Genomic DNA, 24,618 nt, shown 5'->3' on the forward strand with positions numbered 1-24,618 from the left:
ACCAATGACTGAAATGGCCACCAGCGTAACTTAGCAAAACGTAGATAAGCCATTAGACTTCTCTACGTTTTGCTAGCTGCGGTGGACTGTGGCCAAGAATTGAATGGAACTCTTTGTGTTCGGAGCTGCCCCGTCACCCAGAGCCTGCCACACCCCTGAAACACAGGAGGAAGAGCAGGTGGCAAAGTCAGCCATGCTACCTTTATGCCACTCAAAGATTCCTTTGTGCAAGGAGAATCCAGTTGTGTGGCACCTTTGCATTGCCTGAGTGCAAAGTGACCAGACACGGCACCAAGAATCTGGACCTTTAGTCTACCCGACAATAAGAGACCTGTGGCACAGCTGCAGCTGGCCCAGGTCAGCTGACTTGAGCTCATGCTGCAGGGTTATAAAATTGCAATGTAGATGTTCAGGCTCAGACTGGAGCCCAGGCTCTGAGACCTGTGAAGAGAGTGAGTCTCAGAGGCTGGTCTCCAACCTGAGCATAAACATCTACACTACTATTATTAGCCATGCAGCCTGAGCCCCATGAGCCCAAGTCAGCTAACCTGGGCTCTGATACCTTGTGCCATGGGTTTTTTATCGCAGCATACCTTAGGTTATTTTTATATTTACTCTGAAGTGTTAAATGTAAAATCCAAACGTACAAGTAATTCACTTTTGTCCCTTCAAGGCTCCTTTCAACGTGAGAAATAGAGACAGATTCTCAGCAGGCGTAAGTCAGTGTCGCACTATTTGAATCAACAGTGATGTCAATTTTTACCAGCTTAGAATGTGACCAACAGTATTTCCATCTAAATTCCATACCCTTAAATTTCATCATGGTTTCTTCATTGCGGAGAATTCCTCTAGGACAGTTTGCAGCATAAACTGCTGCAGCCTCATACTGACCATATGAAAATAATTCATTGAATCTAGGACAGATGAAGGAAAAGACAATGTAATATAGCACTGACACAAAAACAAAAAAGAAATGATCGGTTGATGATGTGGTGAACTAGCCAAGGAAGGAATTCCAGAAAGCCTAGAATCAAATGTCAAAGACATGGGCAATACCACGGTTTTAATACAAAGAATATATTAAAATATCTAGTACTTCTGCATGAAAGCAAATCTGGTGACAGCAAGTGGCAGTACTGAATGTCTCTCAGTTCCCCAAATTACCTTTATCCTCATCTTCATCTTTTGGTACACATCATCAGTATAGGCACTACACACTGGATCATAGAATGCTGACCACACTGCCTAGCAACTTATACAGTGTCCACAGTGGTGTTCAGGAACTGGATCATCAATGGAAAGCGGACCAAAAGAAAGGAGGCCTGACAAGGCATTTAAATGAGGAAATCAGGTTGCAAAGCACACAACACCAGCTGCGCAAGAGGGTAACCCAGAAAGTTGTCTACATCTGCATTAACTATTCAATGGTGAGATTCTGCCCATATTATGTTCTGCATGGGCTCCTAGGGGAGGGAGGGTGCAAGAAGCTTCCCCTTTGTGCTAAGAATGGCTGTTGGATAGTGTCATCCCTGATCCCCCTCAGTGCTGCTATCAGGCAGGGAGGACAGGAGAAGCTGGTGCCGTGGTTTCCACACTGGCTTTTATCGCCAGCTGGGCATGGAGGACAGAGTGCACTGCACTTGCTCAAAGGGTGGCCAAGTTGCTGCTAAGGCATGTGCTCCCAGCCAGAATTCCTCCTCAGGGGTCCATCAACGACATGGTCTCTCTGCATCCCCTTCCAGTGTACCGGAGGGCAGTAGGAGTGAAATCTTGTCCCAAATTACTCCGTTAAGGGGAACCATATCTAGACTGGGAGTCCAGTTATCTGAACTCAGAGCCTATAATAATGATAGCCTATGATTAAGCCCCTGAAATGTCCCTACTAAAACTGGCTATGCCTCTATTATCATTCACCTCCTGACTGTGTCAATTAGATTTTCTCCTGAAAGACTGATTTGCTGCACTGCTGTTGGGTTAACAAATATTGATCTCCAGAAAGAAGCTGTTGCAGTTAGATTTCAATGTTATATTTAAGATGCTGATTTGGGAGGCACTGGTATAGTGGAATATGGCCTTTCAGCTCACGGATCAAACTGAGGTCAAATCCAGTCTAGACTGGTAGTACCTGGAAGCTGTTACCATTTCATGGTTGTTCAGTGGACAGTGTAAAATGAGTTTATGATCTCATTCCAGTTCTTAGTTGCAAGAGTTTTAAAGATATTTAGGCACCTAAAGATGAAGACAGGCGCTCAGTGGGATTTTTAAAAGCACGTAACTCTCAACAGGCACCTAGTGCTTTTGAAAATCGTACTTGGTACCTATTGGTATCTTTAGGAAAAAATCTAGACCAAAGTAATCTCCTCAGAGGTGTTCATATCACCAACAAACAAACCCACCTCCACTGCTGGTACCTTTGTTGGCAGTTTCAGCAAACACGCCAAGGATGGAATGGACTGTAAAGTTAAAACTACCCTTTACTCCCCAAAAGTGATCTTCCAGGACAGGGCTGACTCACATGAGTAGAGCAGTGTGGAGAAGCTGCTTTTGCTACATCTGGTCTGTGGATAACCAACTGTTGTTTAGATATTTTTTAGGTCAGGCTTGACAAAGCCCTGGCTGGGATGATTTAGTTGGGGATTGGTCCTGCTTTGAGCAGGGGGTTGGACTAGATGACCTCCTGAGGTCCCTTCCAACCCTGATATTCTATGTAGGTCCGCAGGGCTGTCAGGCTAGCAAGCACATTTTACAAACACCAGACATTCACAAAAAGAAGAAAAGAGTGCTCTTTTTACAAAATCCTAATTTGCCCTGGAGGGACTGCATTAAACATGATATGTTATCCAAACTCTGTAATGCTCTAAACTGCTTACACAGAGTAGAGTATAAGAGTTGCATTCTATTTACCTTTCAATATATTCAAGCAAATCTTCAGCCTCTTTACTCTTGCTGGGGTCATGTTCAAATATATGAGAGATGCTAAAGGCAGCAGCAGCTGAAAGTTAGACACATCAATGGGAGGTAAATGTGTTATTATTTCAATAGACAAAATCAGCATTAACATTGCAAGAGTACAAGAAGAGAATAGATTTTGATCCATAGAAATGTGTCTTTCAAGAAAGATGGGTTTACAGTTTTAGCCAGGCTATTTTGCATTAGCAAGCAGGAAAGGGACCTTCTATAAACTAATGCATGTTTCAAGCGTTGAAAAGACGGAAGAAGTCTCCCACAAGTGGAAATGTAATTAGGAAATGATTTCAATGAGGGCAGGTAAATTCTAGGACAAAGTTTCCCTGTCTATGTCCCCAGACACATACTCTTAGCATGCCAGAGATTAGGAATGAGAGGTGACACCCTAACGACCAAATTCTACTCATTGAAACATTCTACAGTTCCACCTGAAACCAATGCAGCTGCACAGAATGTCACTCAGGGTAGAGTTTGGCCGTTAGCTCTGGGACAAGAGTGGAGACCACACTTTAAACTCCAACTAGCAGCAAACAACATACATAGGGACAAATTCTGATTTCAGTTACACCCATGTAAATCCACTGAATTCAGTGCATAGATTTACAGGGATGTAAATGGGAGCAGAATTTGACCCACAATCTAAAAGCCCATTAGAAGGAGCAGAGTGGAGGAACATAAGAGGTATCTCCCTTGATCTGTCTAACAATACAAGTTGAGAGCAACAAGTAAGATTCAATTTGATGCCAAGCGCATCACTGCACTCTACTCATGCAGCACCTGAGAGGATCTTGACAGTGTTTGGAGTGTGCTTAATGCTCATAAAAAGGCTGATCATGTCAGAAGGCCTAAGGCAACCGACTGGAAAACATTTTAAAGATCCTTCACCATCACTACATCACTTGCCTAAATAACCTGGATGATTTGAAGTACGAGTAGCAGGAGACCTCTGTGACTCTGGAAAAAAACCTGAGGGATTTGGGTAGCACATGAGAGGTGGAGACTGTATAAACCACCTCAGGACACCTCAACTTCATCTTAACTGTAGTAAAACATCATAGACCAAATTCACCCCTGTATAACTCTGGCGAATATTTTCTATACCTTTATCAGATTTCTGGGCAAAAATCTTATTTTCCTAAAAGCTAGACACATGCAGCATCATGCATAGGGGAAATGGATGACCCAAGATCATTAGGGATGGGACTTTCAAAGGGACCTAAAGGAATTAGGGGCCCAACTTCCACTGACTCTAAATGGGATTTGGACACCTAATTTTTTCAGGCCCCTTTGAAAATCTCAACCCACATTTAAAAAAATAAAATAAAAATGTATAGGCCAGATTCTCAACTGGTATCAATGCAGCCATGCAATCTTATATCAATGGAAATAGACTAATTTACATGAGCTGAGAATCTGGTCCCATATTTTCCATGCTTCATAATACTGTCCGCCTATTTTTACTGGTTTTACCTTTTACAACTTCCTTCTTTTCCATGACTTGAGAGAGGAGTTCTTGCAAGGAGGTGCTCTTGTCAGATTTTGCCCAGGCAGACACAGCATTTGCAACCAATGTAATTCTATTATAACTATAAACAGTTTAAGAGGGAATCGAACATTTCATTAGGATCAGTGTAACTTCTCAGTAGTTTCCTATGAAGGATCAAGTTCATGCTAACCCTTAACTTCAAGGTTCTATAAAGCTCGACCTCTGCCCACATCTCTTCTCATTCTAATCCCTCCTTCCCTCCCTTCCACCCAAACCTTCCTCCCCAACTGCTTCCCTTTTATCCTTCTCCTACTCTCATCTTTGTGCTTTCCTCTTTGCTGCGCATTACAGATGGGAGTCTTTGTCTGTCCTAATGTAAAAGGTACTGCCTCCTTTGAAACCCTTTGAAAATGCTCTTCTTCCAAGCATCATTAATCCACCAAACATAGGAAGGCTGTCATATTTATGTCATTAAAAGCCTTATTCTGATTTGTATTGAATGCATCTTCAAATCACCAGCATACTATGAGCTAGATTTCCAGATCGCAGCAAGCTGCACTCAATTTATCTAAGGCACCTTTCATCTCTCACAATCTAAGAACTGATGGAGGGGGGGGGGAGAAGGGGACAAAATTGCCCCTAGTGTAACTTAAAGCAGTCTAAGGGCTACTCTAGATTATACCAGTTAGAGTGGTCCCCTCAGTGCCACTTTGCCAACAGAGGATCTTCATCACCTGTCATCCAAGTATTCCCCCTACATCAGGGAAATCCCTGGCTGCACACTTGAGGCAGCTCTTTATCTCTTTTGTGCTGCTGGAGCAATAGACAGAACAGGGAGCCAGGACCTAACCCTAAATGACCACACTGCATGCTTTGTCAGTTGACTATAAGCTCTTAGGGGCAAGGAATTTTGCAAAGTACTGAGCACAATTAATACTGATATTGTTAATACCTCTATAACAATTACCAAAGCTAAATCCATGTGACAGACAGAACACTGTAGAGAACATCCCTAACATAAAAAAAATATGTTGTAGGATGAACACTTGTACCTCAGTCTGAGTTTCTCATTCACTGCCTCTGCCTTATCTCGTAGTTCCAATGAGTGCTTGAGTTCCTGCTCTAGGCCAGCCTTGTTCTCCAGAGGGATGTATTTTGATATCATGTCAGCTTTCAGTTCCCGCACTCTCCCTTCCAGCTGAGCAAGGTGTCTAGAAAGAGCATCTAAGCTGAGAGATTCTTCTACAGTCAGACCTGTTGAAGAAGGAAATGTGTTTAATGAGCTCTTAATTGTGACAAACACATGTGGATACAGAAACTGTGGGACATGTAATTTGCTAGGGTTCTCTAATCTGAAAATCAAAACTGAACTTTGCAGCTCAGACATAATCCAAGTCTTCCTTTACTTTAGAGCCCATCTCTATTAATAAGTGAAAACGAATAATGTATAGAAGGTGATAAAAGTTTAGGGTTCAATAATATTCCAGAGCCGTAATTTAATCTGTTAGTTTTTGGTGTAATGTTCCAGCAGTGAGGATTTAGAAACAAATGTACAAATGCTGTGTTATATACTATAATGCACATCTAGTTATTTAGATTCCATTTGCTGAGTACTGACCAAACATTACTGGCCAGATTGTGACCATCTTCTGAGCAATGTGAGAGAAAGATACTATCTCCCCTGGCACTGCCACACACAAGCTGGTCACAATCAACCCTTGTTCACAGTGGGGGAATTCAGCTCTGCTCTACAACCCCTTCGTGCTGGCCTGGCTGCACTGACTCCGAGTGGGATGTTCCCTATCCTAAGAAAACCCCCTGGTGCAAGAGGGTCTGTGCAGCAGCCCCAGAGATGGCTCTGCAACCCCTTGCAGAACGCCCTGCCATAACGAACATCCTAATGTAGGCCAGGGACAGACACAGGAATAGAAGGGGGGGCGGGGAAGGGGAGAGAAGAAGTGGTTGAGACTTTCCTGTGCTCTAATGATTCTGCACTCCTGCAACTGCCAGTAGGGTCCATTGCAGCAGTAACAAGTTAGAACAGACCTCAGGGATGCCCCAGGTTGCACAAATGGGTTTAACTGGTCCCCAGCTGCTCCAGAATCAAGGAGACACAAGTTCTGTAACAGTCAGCATGCTCCCCAGGACTACCAAAGAGCTCTGGAAGGCATTATGCTCCCTGAAGCATGAATCCTTCCAGAGCTTCCACTGGGCCAAGCGAGGTTCCATACCAGCCAAACATGGGCTAGTGCCTTACAGGATCACTGCAGCCTTTTGTGTATGTGACTTCTCTTTAGTTAAGAGTAAAGCTTTAATCCAAAAGAAATGCTCAGGCTGCCTAACAAAATATTGGTCTTTACCTGGTATAGGCTTAGCAGGGTTTCTCTTTTTTCTTGGAGTCAAAGCTTCTGTAGAGGGCACTTTATTAATATTTCTTATTTTCAATATCAGATTTTGAATTCTAGCAGAATTTCTCTCAATAACTTTTACCCTGGAATAAAGAAAAGATTCTCCATTTTCTTTTCTACATTTTAGAATCCTAGATCATCAGGGCAAGCAGATGCTATACTAAGTTTGTCACGACACTATTCTGTCATTCTGTTACTTGTGTTCCCTAACATGCCATATTAATTGTATTTGATTCTGTTTGTGGCTAGGCAGCATTTCTCAAATGCAGCCACCAGGGGCTTTTCTTACAACTGTGATGAGGTGGGGGTGAGTGGCAAAATAGCAGCCTGTCCCCGTCCTTGTTGCTCCTGGATGCCCCACCTTAGTGTTGATTGCTGGGGCTGTCAGCAGAAAGGCTGTGCCCCCCTCTGGAGACACCTGGGGCACAATGCTGGAGGATCAGGCAGCCAGTGAATTCCCCACCTTCCAAGGGCAGTGGGGCTCTGGCTTTGGGCTTCAGCCCTGGGGTGGCAGGGCAGAAGGTTCTGACTGAGGGACTTTGGGCTCCAGCCCTGGGCTCTGGCTATGAGGCGGCAGACCCCAGGCTCCGGGGCTTCAGACTCCAGCCCCCTGCTGCCTCTCCCAGCTCCCCATCCAGGGCTTAATTTGTCCCCGGGCTTGGCAGGGCTGAGTATGTCTGCTGTGACAAGTGATACTCACGTTTGTTAATAGTCTGTTCTGAAAAGTGATTTCTAGCTATCAATCAATAAATAATGTTTTGGACATGTCTATGTGCATATTTATTTGTTTTTCCTAAAGCTAATTAAGTATTTTAGGGAAAAGCGTGAGAGTGGCTGCCAGCAAGAGTTGGTGGCCGTACTCTAAGGCCACCAAAAAAGTTGTCCTGAGAACCCCTGGACTAGAGGCATAGATTCATAGATATTTAGGTCAGAAGGGACCATTATGATCATCTAGTTTGACCTCCTGCACAACGCAGGCCACAGAATTTCACCCACCACGCCTGCAAAAAACCTCTCATCTATGTCTGAGCTATTGAAGTCCTCAAATCGTGGTTTAAAGACTTCAAGGAGCAGAGAATCCTCCAGCAAGTGACCCGTGCCCCATGCTACAGAGGAAGGCGAAAAACCTCCAGGGCCTGTTCCAATCTGCCCTGGAGGAAAATCCTTCCTGACCCCAAATATGGCGATCAGCTAAACCCTGAGCATATGGGCATGCACCTTCTGATAATCTTATCACATACATACAACTATATGACACCAGTAAAGTACAGGACAGTAAAGAAAGCCACATAGCAGACTGAGGGAAAGTGAATAATTCTTCCTCTGTTTTATACTTCTCATATTAAACAAAGTATCCTAATATAATACATTTTGACAATGAACCTTCACTTGGAAGTTATACTGTCTTTATTTTACAAATGGGGAAACTATATGTGTTTAACTCAAGTGCCTGATCCTGCAGTACTTATGGGGGCCAAATCTCCACAAGAATTGCAGAATCAGGCCTGGAAATACAAAAGTGAAACTATTCTTTTAACAATTACACAGCCATTTTGGAACTTCTACCTAATGAATAATAAAAGAATAAAACTAGTTTTTAAAAATCACAACTGTGATAAACTAGCTACATTTTAAATTATTTACACACCAGAGTTAGTATCACACATGTTGCTTTACACAATATATTAGAGGTGGTCTTACTTGTCTTCAAGTTGGATTGTTCTTTTTCTATAACATATTAGAGTTGTAGGCTCAAATGCCAGAACTTTCAATTTTCCATGAAGATAAAATGCATTCCTTTGGCCCTTTTTTATCGCTTCAATAAATGCATCATACTCCTGTTTGATTGAAGTCAGAATGTTCTTGTACACAGTAACATGCTCTATTATCTGTGAAGACATGTTTTTCCATCTACAATGCGATATACTGACGTGGTTAATAGAACACCCCTCCTGACTCCCAGCAAATCTCCAAACAACACAACAGTCAGAGTAAATAGAAACAACTGGACACAGTGCACACTTCAAACTGCAGCACTGTGCTAATGCATGAGAAGCAGAACATAAAACTGACAAAGTCTGTTTTCATTGCCCAAGCTGATGAAAGTGCACAAACTAAAGGGGTGACAAATGAACTCCACACTTCTTTCAGTTTAAATAATCTCAGATATTATTGAAGTTAAGGGATAATTTTCAGGACATGTGAACACTATTCTTTATGCAGCTAGAAGAACCACTTTTCAGCAACATGAGATGCTTTCTTCAATAGGTACTAAGCCTGATGCCTTCAGAGCACTTATAGTTCTGGAAAGGTTAAGGAGGAAGGGACCAGGCCATGCCAAAGTTTTTTTAAATAGTATAAAGCATTAGCTCAAACTCACAATTTGGGGGGGGGGTTTAATCCTGCAGCCCTTACTCATGCATGCAAAGGATGCAAAAACTGATTTTACATGCATGTAAAATTAGGTATGCAGAAGTCCCAGTTTTGACTCCTGTACATTACATCTCTCTTGGCAGCTGAAAAAAGCAAAGCACAATACAGAGAGAATCCCTTAGGACACAGTGGAAGGCTTTCAGGATCCTCAACCTTATTAAAGAGCAGCATTGATGGGCTCCAAAAGGTGTTACATCCAGTCCTCCTCAGCTAGAAGAGTCCCCATAACTGTGAGCATGACATATGAGAGATATGAAAGTGGAGAAAAAATGGGAGAGCTCCTCAGTGACAGAGCAGAAGACTCTTCAAGAAACAAGTTTCAGAGTGGTAGCTGTGTTAGCCTGTATCAGCGAAAACAAACAGGAGTGCTTATGGCACCTTAGAGACTAACTAATTTATTTGGGAATAAGCTTTTGTGCGCTAAAACCTACTTCATCAGATGCATGGAGTGAAAAATACAGTAAGCAGTGTGTATATATATATATATATACACATACATATACACTGCACATGGAACAGATGGGAGTGGCCTTACCAAGTGGGGGGGTTAGTGCTAACAAGGCCAATCTAATTAAGGTGGAAGATAGAAAACAAGTTAGTTCTGTTTACATGAGAAAATGGAATTAGGAGTCTAACACCAGACCTTTATTTCTCAGACATTTACTGTACGTTATTAAGATCTTTCAGTTCGAAAGTTTGCAAGGGGGGAAAAATATCAACCCTTCTGAGACTTTACGTCTCAGGTTCTGTCTGCAATTAAAATGGCCAAGTTCAAGAAGGGAGTATATAATGGAATCAAACAACTAATTTTCAGTGTAGCCAATCAGCTGGGTGCCACTATAGATTTTGATTTATAAAGTCAAATGGATATTTACAGGAATAAAGCAGAGGCCAAGATTTTTCCTGTGAATACTGAGTCAATTCATGTAGTATTAATGGACATCAGATCAACTGGTTGAATGCATTTTAAATACCTTTAAAATGGAATATAGCCATAGAATATCTGGGTTGGAAGGGACCTCCAATCCCCTGCTCAAAGCAGGAAGAATCCCCAACTTCCTGTTGGGGATTGGTCAATGGGGAGTATCAGCTGGTTTTAAATTGCCAGCTCACTGAGTAGCTCCCTCACAGAGCAGTCAAACTCCATTTACTTGAAGGGAGAACTATTCAATACAAAAACATCAAAGTAAAAAGCCTTCAGAAATAAGGAATGGAACCCCTGATGAAGAAATGTTAAAAAGTAGAAGCGTTTGTGTGAAGCTTTGAGGAAATTCATTATCTTGCCACATCTTGACATAAGGGACAACGTTCAGGGCAAAAGAAGGAGCATACCTGTGCTGGTATTTAAAGACTTTCTATGAGTGTCATTACCCCAAATTGTTCTAATGCTAGGTTATTCCAATTCTAATGTATTTTATAATGGCTGTGCAGTGAAGTGACTTGGTGGTCTCACTCTAGTTCCTAGATGTCTACATCACAAAACCACCACCAACAGGAGAGCATTTGTTATGGCTCTCCGATAAAAGGCCAGACCTTATAGCCTGATCCTGGGCTCCAGTCAGAGTACTCAATGCAACTAGAGGGATGGAAGCGCAAAGTCGCATTAATCCTAAAACAAGTAAGCAACAGTCTGATCTCCCACCAAAAGTTAGAGCTGCTTTAACTTACACCAGCTGCCAACAGTCCCAAGGGGCAGTTATGGCAGCCAGAGATCACAGACACCCCCTAGCCAGGGTGGATTTGATTTAAATCACTTGTCAGGAAGACTCAATTTGATCATGGATTTCTACATAAAAGTGCATTCTCATTGGTTGTTATAACCTTAATACATATTCTTCATAACTCAGAGATTGATGTAGGTTTCATTTTTAGAAGGTACACACTATACATTTGAAAGTGATTTATTTTTAAAACTTTTCAGATTAGTTTTACAGCTACATCAGAAGAGGAATGATTGTTTGGTTATTTCATTTACCAAAAATAACTGAAGCAGATATTTATGAAGTCATTGGGAGGTGAACTATCCCCAATTCAACAGGTTAATCATTAATACTTGGAGGATTTTCTTGCCATACTGTATTAGGAGGAGAACATCACCAGACAGACATTTAAATTGTTTTATTTAACTAAAAACATGTATTCTGGATTTTTTTCTTCAACGCCAAACATATATTTTAACAACACAAGCATATTAATTTTTTAATTTAGTTAGACATTCAAGTTTTTTCAAATCAGGTTTGTTTTTGTTTAAAATTGTTTTTAACCAAAACAGTTAGTTTGATTTTTTTTTAATTCATCTATGTCAGCCAGGTCAACATGAGAAACTTAAAATATTGGCTTCTGCAGCTAACTCATTCATTGTCATCTTCATTTTCCTGTTTGTTCATAATCTGGAAAAGAAAAAACAAGCTTTCCTGCTTTTTCAGGTCCTAAATGATTTCTCAATTTGGAATGAATTAGTCCAAAGGAAGAAAATAATATTTCTACACCGGCAGAAGCAACTACAGTTAAAAGTGAGATCATCACTTCAACAGTCTCTGAATCCAAGTGCTTGAAGTGACCTCCACCAGTTCACTGGAGAGACTTTAAAACATCAAACTTATATTTCTTGAATGGTTCACCTTTAGCTCTGAAGTTTATTACAGTTGGCATCATGGAGGGATGATTGCTGGATGTCCATGTCGTAGCCAACTACTCTTCTTCAGCAGTTAAGGTTTGACCCTAGTACCGAGTACTGAGAATATTTCCAAGAAAATGAGCTGGAGATAGTGCTGGTCCTATTTGTTTTTTTAATGCCTGTAATTTAAACTCTGTCATTGCACTTTTTTCTTTTTCAGATCTCACTCAGTTCCTTCCAAATTTCAATGGCATCAGCAATAAAACAGTTATTTCCCTGCATTTTGTTCAAGGCTACAGAAACAGGTTTCTGGGTACTCAGCATGTGTTCAACATTTCTCTTAAGCCCAATGTTGAGAACTTTGGCTGTGACAGTGCCATCTATTTTTTCATGATTTTGTTCACAAACTGTCATCAGTTCTCGATATACAGCTCAAGACAGTCCACTACTGAGTTCCATCGCACATCTTATGGGAGTTAGCTTGGTTCCTCCCACTTTTTTCAAAGCAGCTGCTGCAAAATGGTGGTTAGGGAAGTATTTTGCAATTTCAACAACATTAGCCTTTATTTCTGGAACACTGAAATCTTTGGCTAGGAGGTGCATCAAATGAGCACTGCAACCATATGTTATTAGCTTGGGACTCTCTTCACTCTCTTCTAAATCATTTCTTCTCATTTTGGATACATTTGCAGCATTGTCTGTGACCAAGCTGCATACTAGACATTTGAATTTTTTTTTTTTTCAGTTTGTTATAGCTTTTACTTCTACTTCTTGTAAGTATGCTGCTGTGTGTGCGTATTTCCTGAAGACGTTCCCTTCTTCTCGTCACACAAGTACATGCAACAGGATTATTGTGGACTTTGCTCCCCCATCAAGACTCAGGTTAACAATTCTACCCTCTAGACCTTTTGCACACTGCTCGATTTCTTTCATACACTTTACCCAGCAATTTGCCTGCGACATCTGCTCGTTGGTTGGACTGTATCCTGGCCAGAATGACTGAACCATGCTAATGAAGTGTGGGTTCTCAATCATGCGGCAAGGAGAGTTTGTTGCATATACAAACCGAGCAATTTTTCCATCATTTACCTCTTTTCGTAATCTGCTGATTCTTATCACAAAGATATCTATGGTTGTTTCTGGATTATGGAGATTTTTTTTTGCTACAGGTGATATACTGTGGCTACGTGACATACATGATGTGACTGAAACATTATCATTGGCAGATAACTCTGAAACTATAGAACATAATGGTGATCTTGAAGGTAGATAATCTGCAGAATCCTGTATGTTGAGGATGGATTCTCCTAAAAAAATAAGACAATGCAGTTATTACCATACTGCTCATTTTGTATTATTAATTTCATTCACTGACACTAAGTACTAATTTAAAGGTGAAATTGTAAAAGGAAGATCTGCCTATTTATTTTTTATCACAACTGCATCTAAAATAGTACCAGAGAGTAACTAACAACTATATTTTTTGCTCAAACATGAGAATTCAAGAATAGTCCAGAAGGAGGACAGGCAGTCCTTAAGAAAGTAGCATGAAATAAAAAAGTTTACCAACCTGAAGATCCTGCATGTTCAGACATGTTCCTTTCATAATCTTCAACGCAACTTCCTCTTGAGAAGGAACACTTTTCATGATGTTGTTTCATTTGAGCAACTAGGCCTTGCATTTCTTTGCTGCACTGTTTGCATTTTGCATACCTGCCTGTCTTGCCCACAGGCAGAGGAACTTCATTAAAATATTCCCAAACTGGGTCTTTTACGGCCTGCTGCCATGATAGGTTTTCCCTTCTAGTGAGAGAACAGAATTGGTAGATCTCAAATCAACGAAGGCTATACTCAGAAAGACCTCAAGACTTCTGGAATATGCTGCTGAAACAGTTTCACTTTTGTTTCTACTGCCTGTCCCTCCCTTCTCACATTTATCTCCAGACTTCTCCTTGTGCAGATCTATTCCACCCCCAACAATCTTCTATTCATAGAACTTTCTGAAACTTTGCACTTTTAGAGAGAGGTAAGGGATTGACTCTGTGTACACAAATTTGCAGAGGGACAATAGGGTTGAGGTCTGTTATTTGCCACCTCCATATATTATTTATTTATTTTAAAACATTTTTGCTGTTAACAAATATGTTATCTCTGGAGACACAAATCAAGAACGGCAAAACTAAGCATCTCTGATGGTATCATATAGACTGAGCACTAAGTCCCATTGGGTAGATAGAAAGATTACCTAAATAATCTATACAAAAGCCCATGGAGGCCCATAAGATTGGGTCCCTAATCCATGAACTATTGGAACTTACTTACAAAACTTTTCTTAAACATTACATGAATATATTGTCTCATACTATAGAATTAGAATTTATAATCCCTATTTCATGATGAGATATCTTTGAGCTACAGTGTATCTTAATCAAAACTATCTTTAGATGATTTTTGAGGAAAAAATCTGATTTAAATATAAAAAATTGGATTTTTATTTTTTAAGTCATTGATTTTTATCCACCCTGATATTTGGGGACTTGCTGTAGATATATTTTCTTTTAATCTTCAGTCTATATAACTGACATTTTTCAAACTAGTAAATTCATTGTATAGCTCTCTAGAAGTGTGATTGGATGATAATTGATTCAATTTGGAATGACATAAGACAAGTCTTATGAAATGTCAAAAAGCAGGGTGGATAAATATCAATGATTTTTTAAAAAAAAATCAGATTTTTTAAATCAATTTGATTTAAATCAAATCCACCCTGATTTCATTGCATCTTTTCTATTCACAGTGAAGAAATGAACCGAGGGATGATGCTGAAATTGGAAAACCTGGTCCAGTTACATTGTGCTTGCAGACAGCTGCACAGTCTTTCTTATAGGAAAATTCACAGAACACAGTGGAAGCCTGTGAAGTCATCCACGTACCCCATGCGGCCAATTCAGCTGCACCCACAGCTTTGGCAGACACATTCATCAGTGCTGTGCTCTCACAATATAGGCTTTTAGCTACAAAGGAGGTAATGAACAAGTTCCAACAACTACTTTATCCCTGTCTGAAAGTACAAAAAAAGCAATTTTTGAGCATTTTCATTATACAAATAGAAACTTTGTTACTGATGAATTTACTGTGTATAAGACGGTTACTCAACTGTATAGAAAATTTACTTTAGATTTACAAGACATATTAATATGTATGTAGATGTATTGCAGCTCTCTCCCAAACATTCATTTCAAGTTTTTTAAATCCAAATGTTGCAACACCAAAAATCTGAAAGAAAAACTGATTATAAACAAAAGTGAAAATGATTTTCATTATTCAAAATGAGTGAGATACAAAAAACAGTAAAAATGCTGCAAAGTGATTTTTAAATATTCACTATTTTAAGTTCTTTCAGTAATTTGTTTGCAATGGTAGGCAAAGAAATTTGTTTACAATTTACCATTTTTGTTTTCATTGGCCCTTTTAGATTTTTTTTTTTCAAATCATTGATTTTTATCCACCCTTCCCTAACCCCATCTTCTTCCCTCAGTGATACCCCTTGGGCCAATGGCAAGGAAGGATGTGGTATAGAAGACACTATAAAGACTGTATAGCATAGAGAAATCATACAATGTAATCCATGCATAATTGTAGTCTATGCTGGTTTTAGCGCAGCTCTGAAATACCAGAGCAGCACAAAATCGCCCTGACATGGGGGAGAATCTGGCCTTGTATGCCCATGGAGACAGTGCTACCCTTTCACCCCTAAACCCGGTATTTCCAAGTCAGAGATGAAGTACATTGGTGAGGAAGCTTATACTGCTGCTTCCAGTGCTGTACCTGTCTTACGGATGAAGACACTTATTCAGTCTTCAGGGCTGTCAAGCCAACCTCTTGTGAGCACTAAGGCCCAGCTTCTCAAAGGTATTTAGAATCCTAACGTCTATTAATTTCATCAACTAGGCCAAATACCTTTGAGGATTTGAATCTAAAGTCTCATTTTAAAAAAATGACACACATCACTTCCTGTTTATCAGTGCATCTAAGATTGACAGCCCTTTCCACTGCTTGTTTACAAAGAAAATATTTTCCTATAGTGCTTTGTTACCTTGTCAAAAACATTTCTGTATATAATGTAATACTCCTCAGCTGGTCCTTCTTCTGTACAACCCACTTTTTCAATCTCTGTAATGATGTATCTTTGTATACTGTCCAAAAATTTCTTATCACTGTCAGGAACAATGGGAGGGAGAACTGAATGTCTGCTCACTCCAATATTATGGGTGGACATGGTTGAAAAGCAACACTTTCATTTCTTATAGAAAATTTAAGCCCAGTTCCCTCTTTTCTTCAAGAGAAGTAAATGCTTCAGTGTAAACCTAAACAAAACATGAGACTGTTAAAATAATGTAGTATAAATGAGACACCAACTCATATTCACGTGTCAAGAGGTGCTATTCTTCATCTACTATGGCACTTTATTAATGCTTATCATCAATTGTTTCATTATTAAAAAAGACAAAATTTTCTTACCATTTCCACATAAACTATTGCATCTTGTGAACATATGTTCTAGGTTTCTTTCCTATGTGATCTGTAACCATTTCCCTATCATCACTGCCAAATCTAGCCATTTTTCACTAATCAGAGGGGTGGTTGGAAGTCATCTCTGTTGTGCTACAAAAGACCCTGAGTCTGCAAGTTGCTCCACACTGGCGGCTCTCCAGACCCATGGAGCCCCAGTGTCTTCTGAGACTGCACCTGGCAACATGTGTCTGTCCAACTAGAGTAGTCTGCATGGTTGATATCTACATGTGGAGTGGTGGAAGGAAAGAGGGAACTGGAGAAAATAAGCATTTTCTGAATTTATACATTAATTTTACTTGACCAAACAAATCAAGTGAAGCAATGAGTAAAAGAACACATTATCCAAGTACTCTACAAGAGAGCTCCTAAGTCAACCAGTCCAATCCCCTGCATCTATTTCCGAACGTCTCTATGTAGTTTCCCAGAAGTGCCGCATTAGCCGAACTGACTGTGCTCTAGGCCAGCCATGTTTTCCTGCTACTCCCGTTGAGGGCCCCAGGTTTGCTCGAGCGCAGCAACCCCACTTCTGTTTTGCTGACGGGCAGTGCCCGCATCACCCCACAACCCGACCTCGCTGCTCCTTACTGCTTTACCCCCAGCCCCTGCACAGGAGCAGGGCTCAGTGGGGCGCAGCTAAGGGCTCCCCGGCACGGGCCCGCCGCCGTGGAAACCAAAGGGGAGCCCGCGACCAACGCTGGCGGGGAGAAGAGGAGTCAGGCCCACGCCAGGTTTTTGGGCCAGAGCCAGAGCCGAATCGCAGCACGAGCCGACCCACTCTCCGACGGGTCCGCTACAGCGGGACGCACCACGCCGCTGCAGACGCCACTCAGGCCGCGGCGGCACTTCCTCCGACTCACACCCCGACCAGCCGCAGCGCCCGTTACCGGTCACTGCGCTCTAATGGAGCGTGGGGGAGGGAGGAGTTCAGTCAGGTGCATTGTGGAAAATGTAGTTTCGTCCCCTCTTACGCACCCAACTTTTGACTACAACTTCCATCAGCCCGTTCATACGACCCCCTTCATGCCAACATGGAAACCACAATCCCCAGGAGGTCCTGGTGTGTCTTGTACCGGCGGTGCATGCTGGGAGTTGTAGTCTCGCCCCAACGCATGCGCGGAGCGGCGCGGCGGCCTGGAGTCCCCTCCTCTCCCTAGGCTGGAAACCCCGTGCGGGCCGAATAGGGCTCTCTTTCCGGCATCCGCCATTCCGCGAGCAGGTCGGTGGTGAGTGTTCGCTTCTCCCCCACCTATTCCTGTCCCCTCACCGCGTGCTCCTCTCACCGCACTCTCTCTGCCCGCAGGTGCCGGCCGCGCCATGCAGATCTTCGTGAAGACCCTGACCGGGAAAACCATCACCCTCGAGGTGAGTGCGCCAGGGGCCGCACCCTCCCCTAGCAGTAGGCGCCCTATGCGTGGGGCGGTATGCACCCTTGCTCCGCATCTATAGGTGCCCGGTGCAGGGGTCGGAGGGACCATGCGCCCTCCCCATCTGTAGGCGTCCTGTGTGGAGATGGGGGCCCCTGGGCGCACGCGGCCAGTGTCTGTCTGTAGGGGACGCGGATACTGGGTGGGGGGCAGAGGGCCGAGTTCTCCCCACCGAACGCTGCCACGCGCGGCCCGGGCGCCTCTCGCCGCTGCCAGCCAGGGCTCGGCACAGTCCTCGGGCAAGGGTGGCTTTGTTTTTTCAAACTTCTTGTGAGGCGGCCTCTCCTTTGGGACAGTTCGAAGCAGGATGGACAAAGAGGCGCAGAAAGGGAAAGCCCACCAGGACCCCCTAAATATCTCCCGCGGGGAGGGGGCGTTATATATAATCCGCCTCCTCTATAGTTGGTGAGTAAAGAGTACTGTTGAAATGGAAACATTCAAGATCCAGCCAATGCATAAAAATGACTTCACTGTTTAAGACACTAAGCCTGCCCTTGATTACGTGTTTTTGTGGTTCTGTAATCCCAGTTCCCTGTTCTGCCAAATGCTTCCCTTTGCTTTCTGAAAGACCTACACAAATAGGAGACATTGATTAGGCACAGTGTCAAATGTATAAACTAAATGCACTGAAAATATAATAAAGCCCCATTAATTTACAAACTTGTAAGGCGTTGATGTAATCTTCTTCCCCAGCATGCAGAGCTCTCCTCCAGGTGGTTTTATGCAAGTAGGAAGGAGAATTTCAGACTCATGAGTGATCTTGAAAGTATAATTTTTTTCTTAAGCATCTTGTAACCAGAAGTTATGGGGTTGATAAGTGCATGTAGAAAACTCTCTTACTGTCAGTTGAAATAGATTATACAAATTACATTTCTTATGTTTCTGCTAAATCTCTAAGCTATCATAGAATCACAGAATCATAGAATATCAGGGTTGGAAGGGACCTCAGGAGGTCATCTAGTCCAACCCCCTGCTCAAAAGCAGGACCCATCCCCAATTAAATCATCCCAGCCAAGGGTTTGTCAAGCCTGACCTTAAAAACTTCTAAGGAAGGAGATTCCACCACCTCCCTAGGCATTTTTATCTGTTGCTTGAAAGACTTAAAATTTGAGTCCACAATTTGAATTTGGTGTCTGTTTTTGTACATCACTGTGCAAATGACAATATTACTGCAAAGAAATAAGATTGGTTTGATGCCCCTTAGAAAATCTGGCCTGTAGCTTTCACTGAAAAAATTTCATAGACCTGTATAGCTAATATAATTCTACTTCAGAGTTTTAACAGTGGTTTTCCACTTTTTTTAATAATAGGTTGAGCCTTCTGATACTATAGAAAATGTGAAGGCCAAGATTCAGGATAAGGAAGGTAAGTTCAATACTCTTTGGACTCCTGTGTTCCCTACTCTGATCATTCTCCTTTAGATAAAGAGTAACTTACCTCAAATATCATTTCCCAAAAATCGGAGAGTATTTTCTTTGACAGAGGTGGGCAAACTACGGCCTGTGGGACTGTCCTGCCCGGCCCCTGAGCTCCTGGTTAAGGAGGCTAGTCCCCGGCCCCTCCCCTACTGTTCTCCTTCCCCCACAGCCTCAGTGTGCCACGCCACCAGCGCTCTGAGCCACTGCTCCTGTTGGGCGGTGGGGCTGCGAGCTTCTGCTGCTCCGAGCAGCATGGGGATGAGGGGCAAGGGGTCCCGGGGGCAGACAGGGAGCAGGGGCTGGTTGGATGGGGCGGAGGTTTGGGGGGGCGACAGTCAAGAGATGGGGAACAGGGGGGCGATAGATAAGTGTGGGAGCCTCGGGGGGGGACTGTCGGAGGGCAGGGGTGTGGATAGGGAGCGGGGGGGGGGTTGGATGGGGGTGTGGTCCCAGGGGATGTGGATGTGGAGCAGTGGGGGTTGGATAGGCATAGGAATCCTGGGGGGCCCATCTGGGGGCAGGGCAGTCAGGGAGCAGGGGGGGTAGGATGGGGGTGAGGTCCTGGGGGGTGGTTAGGGGCAGGGGGCCTGGGAGGGGGCAGTCGGGGGACAAGGAGCAGGGGGGGTTGGATAGTTCGGAGCCGGCGGGGGCCAGGCTGTTTGGAGAGGCACAGCCTTCCCTACCCAGCCTTCCATACAGTTTCGCAACGCCAATGTTGGGCCAAAAAGTTTGCCCACCCCTGTTCTATGATCACTAGTATCAAAATTAAATTTCACTTACAGAAAAGTTTTGTAAGTGTATCTTCATGTCCTGCTGTCTATGTTCTGTAAATTTTATTTCTGTAGTGAGCATTGCTTTTGACTCTACTTTTATAGGAAATTTGAGTAGATTTTTTAATTTAATCTTGATTCACTTTTCCTTAGGAATTCCTCCTGATCAACAACGACTTATTTTTGCTGGCAAGCAGTTGGAAGATGGACGCACACTGTCTGACTACAATATTCAAAAGGTGCGTATCTTTCAGAGACTGCATATGGTATAATTATGGCCCTACCAAATTCATGGTCCATTTTGATCAATTTCAGTCACAGAATTTTTTAAATCGTAAATTTCATGATTTCAGCTATTTGAATCGGAAATGTCACAGTGTTGTAACTGTAGTGGTCCTGACCCAAAAAGGAGTAGTTGGGGTGGGGAGTCGCAAGGCTATTGTGGGGGTGGGGTTTGCTGTATTGCCACCCTTACTTCTGTGCTGCTGGCAGCAATGCTGCCTTCACTGCTGGGCAGCTGGAGAGCGGTGGCTGCTGGCCAGGAGCCCAGCTCTGAAGTCGGAGCTGCTGCCTGCAGAGCTGGGCACTCAGTCAGCCTCTGCCACTCCCTGGCCGCCCTGCTCTGAAGGCAGCAGTGCATTTTGGATCAGGACCCTCAATTTGAGAAATGCTAGTTTCCCCCATACAATCGGTGTAGAATGGGTGTAAAAGCACACACAAGACCAGATTTTGTGTTCAATGACACATTTTTCATGGCCATGAATTTGGTAGGGCCCTAAGTATAATGGAGAATTGCAGAAGCTCCAAGGGTGTGCAACCCTACTGTGACGGGTTTGGTCACAAAGACCCCCTTTGGACTGTCACCTGACATGCTGAAACAACCTCTGAGCCTGTTTTCTTTGTCAGCTTGGGACTCCAGAACCCTGTCTTTTTGAGCCAGACACGCTAGCCTGCTGCAACACAGACCCAGGGTCTGAACCATGCCCCCAAAGCTTCAGACTTAACTGAAAACAGCTCAGCAAGTACTCCTGTCTCCAGCACCCAGACACCAAGTTCCCAATGGGATCCAAATCCCCAAATAAATCCGTTTTACTCTGTATAAAGCTTATACGGGGTAAACGCAAATTGTCCGCCCTCTGTAACACTGATAGAGATGCACAGCTGTTTGCTTCCCCCAGGTACTAATTACTTACTCAGGGTTACATAATAAACAAAAGTGATTTTATTAAGTATAGGGTTTAAGTGGTTTCAAGTAATAACAGACAGAACAAAGTAAGTTACCAAGTAAAATAAAACAAAATACGCATGTCTTTCTTAATACATAAAGAAAGTGAATACAGGTAAGTCTCACCTTCAGAGATGTTCCAATAAGCTTCTTTCATAGAATATCAGGGTTGGAAGGGACTTCAGGAGGTCCAACCCCCTGCTCAAAGCAGGACCAATCCCCAGTTTCTGCCCCAGAACCCTAAATGGCCCCCTCAAGGATTGAATTCACAACCCTGGGTTTAGCCGGCCAATGCTCAAACCACTGAGCTATCCCTCCCCGCTTCTTTCACAGACTAGACTCCTCCTTAGTCTGGGCCCAATCCTTTTCCCCTAGTACAGTTCTTGTTAGTTCCAACTCAGGCGGTAACTAGGGAATTTCTCATGACTGCAGCCCCCTTTGTTCTGTTCCACCCCCTTTTATGGCTTTGGCACAAGGTGGGAATCTTTTGTCTTTCTGGGTTTTCACCCCTCCTCCTAAATGGAAAAGCACCAGGTTTAAGATGGATTCCAGTACCAGGTGACATGGTCACATGTCTTGTGAGACTCCAAGCCTCCATTCTTTCTGGCCTGACTCACAGGAACACAGGAAGGCTTACAAGTAAACAGAGCCATTTACAGCCAATTGTCAAGATTCTAAACCACCATTAATGGCCCACACTTTGCCATAGGACCTCAGAGTTAACTTCATATTTCTAGTTTTAGATACAAGAATAATACTGAGTAGATTATAAGCTTTGTAATGATACCGTACAAGATACCTTTTGTATAAGGCATATTCCAGTTACAATATACTCACGCTCCAAGCATATTTTCATAAAGCATATGGAGTGCAACGTCACACCTATTTCCTGAGAGCATGGTAAGACTGCAGTGATGTGGTGAAGAACCATGGCATATGGGCCAACTGCTGGTATAGGAAGGGGAAGCTTATGAGTGCAAAGATGAGCACAGTATTATCCCAGAGAAGCTGGAGGACGTTAGTTAAGCTTAGTAACTTGATCTAAACACAGAAGTATGGGCATATTGTAACAGATCTATGGCAGCATTTCCAGATGAGTGTATTGACAATTGGTTTTTTGGGAATTAAGTCACTGAATAAGTGAAACAAAACACTGCAATCATCTAGTCTCTTATGAGAGCATGTGCAAGAGGACTTCTGCAGCTTGTTCAACTGCAAACTCATTGCTCACTTGACACTGCTCAGAATTTCTCTATACTAAGCACTAGTACTTAGTGATTGGACTTGAGATGTGCTGGTAATACAGATCACTGTATGTGTAGAGTAAAAAAAAAGAAAGAAAGAAAAGTCTCTGCTTGAAGGCTGCTACTGTTTACTAGCCTGCATGTTTTGGAACCAAGTTGTCTCATTTGGCCCACGGAACCATCTTGCCTGGCTCCTGGGCCCCCAGCCCCTCCCCCGCTGTCCCCCCTCCCCCGCACCCTCACCTCACCTTACCATGCAGCCAGCACCCTGGGTGACATGACTGGCTCCGGCTGGGACATGCGGCTGCAAGCTCCTTCCACTCTGATTTCATGGTATGGGGGCGGGGAGCGGCGGGGTTGGATAAGGGGCAGGAGGTCCCAGGGGGCAGACAGGGAGCAGGGGGTGGTTGGATGGGGCAGAGGTTGGGTGGGGGGGAGGCGGTCAGGGAGCAGGGGCTGTTGGATAGGTGGGGGGGCTGTCAGGGAGCGGGGGTGTGGCTGGGGGTCAGGGCAGTTGGGGACAGGGAGCAGGGGGGGTTGGGGTCCTGGGGGGGGCAGTTAGGAGTGTGGGGTCCCAGAAGGAAGCAGTTAGGGGACAAGGAGCAGGGGGGGGTTGCATGGGTTGGGGGTTCTGAGGGGGGGTGGGAAGTGGGAGGGGGCCAGGCTGTTTGGGGAGGCACAGCCTTCCCTACCCAGCCCTCCATATAGTTTTGCAACCCCAATGTGGCCCTCGGGCCAAAAAATTTGCCCACCCCTGTACTATATTATCTTTGTTTTTCTGACAGGAATCAACTCTTCACCTTGTGCTGAGACTTCGTGGTGGTGCTAAGAAAAGAAAGAAGAAGTCTTACACTACCCCCAAGAAGAACAAGCATAAGAGAAAGAAGGTTAAGCTTGCTGTACTTAAATATTACAAGGTAAGAGTAACTAAAAGAATTGAGTAAACTTGACTCCTTGATAGAAGGGGGAGTTTGAGCTATAGCATCACCAGTAATAAGCATGTAGGTATTTAGTACATCCCTTGATGTTTGTTTATTGAATCCATAAGCTCCAGTTTCCAGGTGATTTTCTTTACATCTGCATATTTGAGTAACTGGAGAAAACGCAGAACTTGTAAGAGCAATAAACTTCCTCAAAGCTTTTTTTGGGGCTGCTTTATGAACCTGTTCCTATTCGCAAACATAAATTTTGTAAATATGAAGAGAAAATGGCCAGTGTAATCAAATGCTTCTAATTTTGGTCAGAAAAGTTTGAGTTTGTAAACTTGCAGCCTCACCTGGAAGTTGATTGCACTGGTGAAAACTGATGCCTGGAATGGTAAATCATATGTCTACAACAGACTTAGTTGTGATCTCTCTAATTAATAAACCACTCTTCTGTGGCTTCCCATTGAGGGATTAGTGGCACTTTTGAGGCAAGGTGTGTCTAGAAAGATATAACATTACTTATGGAGCCTTTCCTTTTACAGGTGGATGAGAATGGTAAAATCAGTCGCCTGCGCCGAGAGTGCCCCTCTGAGGAATGTGGGGCTGGAGTCTTCATGGCCAGTCACTTTGACAGACATTACTGTGGCAAGTGCTGCCTGACATACTGCTTCAACAAACCAGAAGACAAGTAAATGTATCTGTGTTAATAAAAAAACCCCTCAGATTTTGCAGCGCTGTACATTTATTTTCCTTCTGGTGACCTACCTCATCCCTCCTTCTTCAGGAGCACTATTTCAGGAGATATATTCCCTCAAATCAGTGTACTGAGGTCCTGTTGGGTTGTGCACAGGGGCCTTAGGGGAGGATCCACAAGGTCCAGAAACTCAAATAATTACGGGGGACAATGTTAAAGGGTCAAACAAAGGGAATCCGAAGGGGACACCGAGCAGAGAACCCTGGACAGTGCCCACTGCTTTTCAAAGGTGTCAAGGGAGCCAGCTGACACTGCCCAGAGGAACTTTGCCCAGATACGTGAAAGGAGGGAGGGCTGGAAATAGGCCCCACAGTCACAAAGAACTCCCTCAGCCAACATCCTCTCCCTGGTATTGTAGGTGGCCACTTTGG

At 43.3% G+C, this 24,618-nt stretch overlaps 2 protein-coding genes across 12 annotated transcripts in view; one reads left to right on the plus strand and one right to left on the minus strand.

The window, feature by feature from the left end:
* CLHC1 (clathrin heavy chain linker domain containing 1) overlaps nt 1-17,396 on the minus strand; it is a 31,319-nt gene extending 13,923 nt beyond the window's left edge. For 2 of the 10 annotated variants that reach the window (XM_077813929.1, XM_077813935.1), the window contains exons 1-9: nt 16,008-16,159; nt 13,482-13,714; nt 13,001-13,218; nt 8,563-8,750; nt 6,814-6,944; nt 5,506-5,707; nt 4,438-4,553; nt 2,905-2,992; nt 808-914 (exon numbers count right to left, since the gene is read on the minus strand). In XM_077813929.1, the coding sequence (XP_077670055.1) occupies nt 808-914; nt 2,905-2,992; nt 4,438-4,553; nt 5,506-5,707; nt 6,814-6,944; nt 8,563-8,750; nt 13,001-13,218; nt 13,482-13,714; nt 16,008-16,021 (1,297 nt within the window). In that variant the 5' untranslated portion in view covers nt 16,022-16,159. The other 8 variants (XM_077813930.1, XM_077813931.1, XM_077813933.1 and 5 more) reach the window with 8 other exon arrangements.
* Nucleotides 17,397-17,622: 226 nt separating this feature from the next.
* On the plus strand, nt 17,623-24,222 carry RPS27A (ribosomal protein S27a). 2 transcript variants are annotated; one of them, XM_077813939.1, is made up of 6 exons: nt 17,623-17,709; nt 17,787-17,848; nt 19,221-19,275; nt 20,252-20,337; nt 23,353-23,484; nt 24,036-24,222. In XM_077813939.1, exons 2-6 carry the CDS (start codon nt 17,801-17,803, stop codon nt 24,183-24,185), a joined length of 471 nt encoding a protein of 156 aa, XP_077670065.1. In that variant the 5' UTR covers nt 17,623-17,709; nt 17,787-17,800; the 3' UTR covers nt 24,186-24,222. The 2 variants fall into 2 exon arrangements, with proteins under 2 accessions (XP_077670065.1, XP_077670066.1); XM_077813940.1 differs by having other exon boundaries at nt 17,627-17,702.
* Nucleotides 24,223-24,618: the final 396 nt, after the last annotated feature.

The sequence above is a fragment of the Eretmochelys imbricata genome, chromosome 3 (genome assembly GCF_965152235.1).
Source record: "Eretmochelys imbricata isolate rEreImb1 chromosome 3, rEreImb1.hap1, whole genome shotgun sequence".
Classification (NCBI taxonomy): Eukaryota; Metazoa; Chordata; order Testudines; family Cheloniidae; genus Eretmochelys; species Eretmochelys imbricata.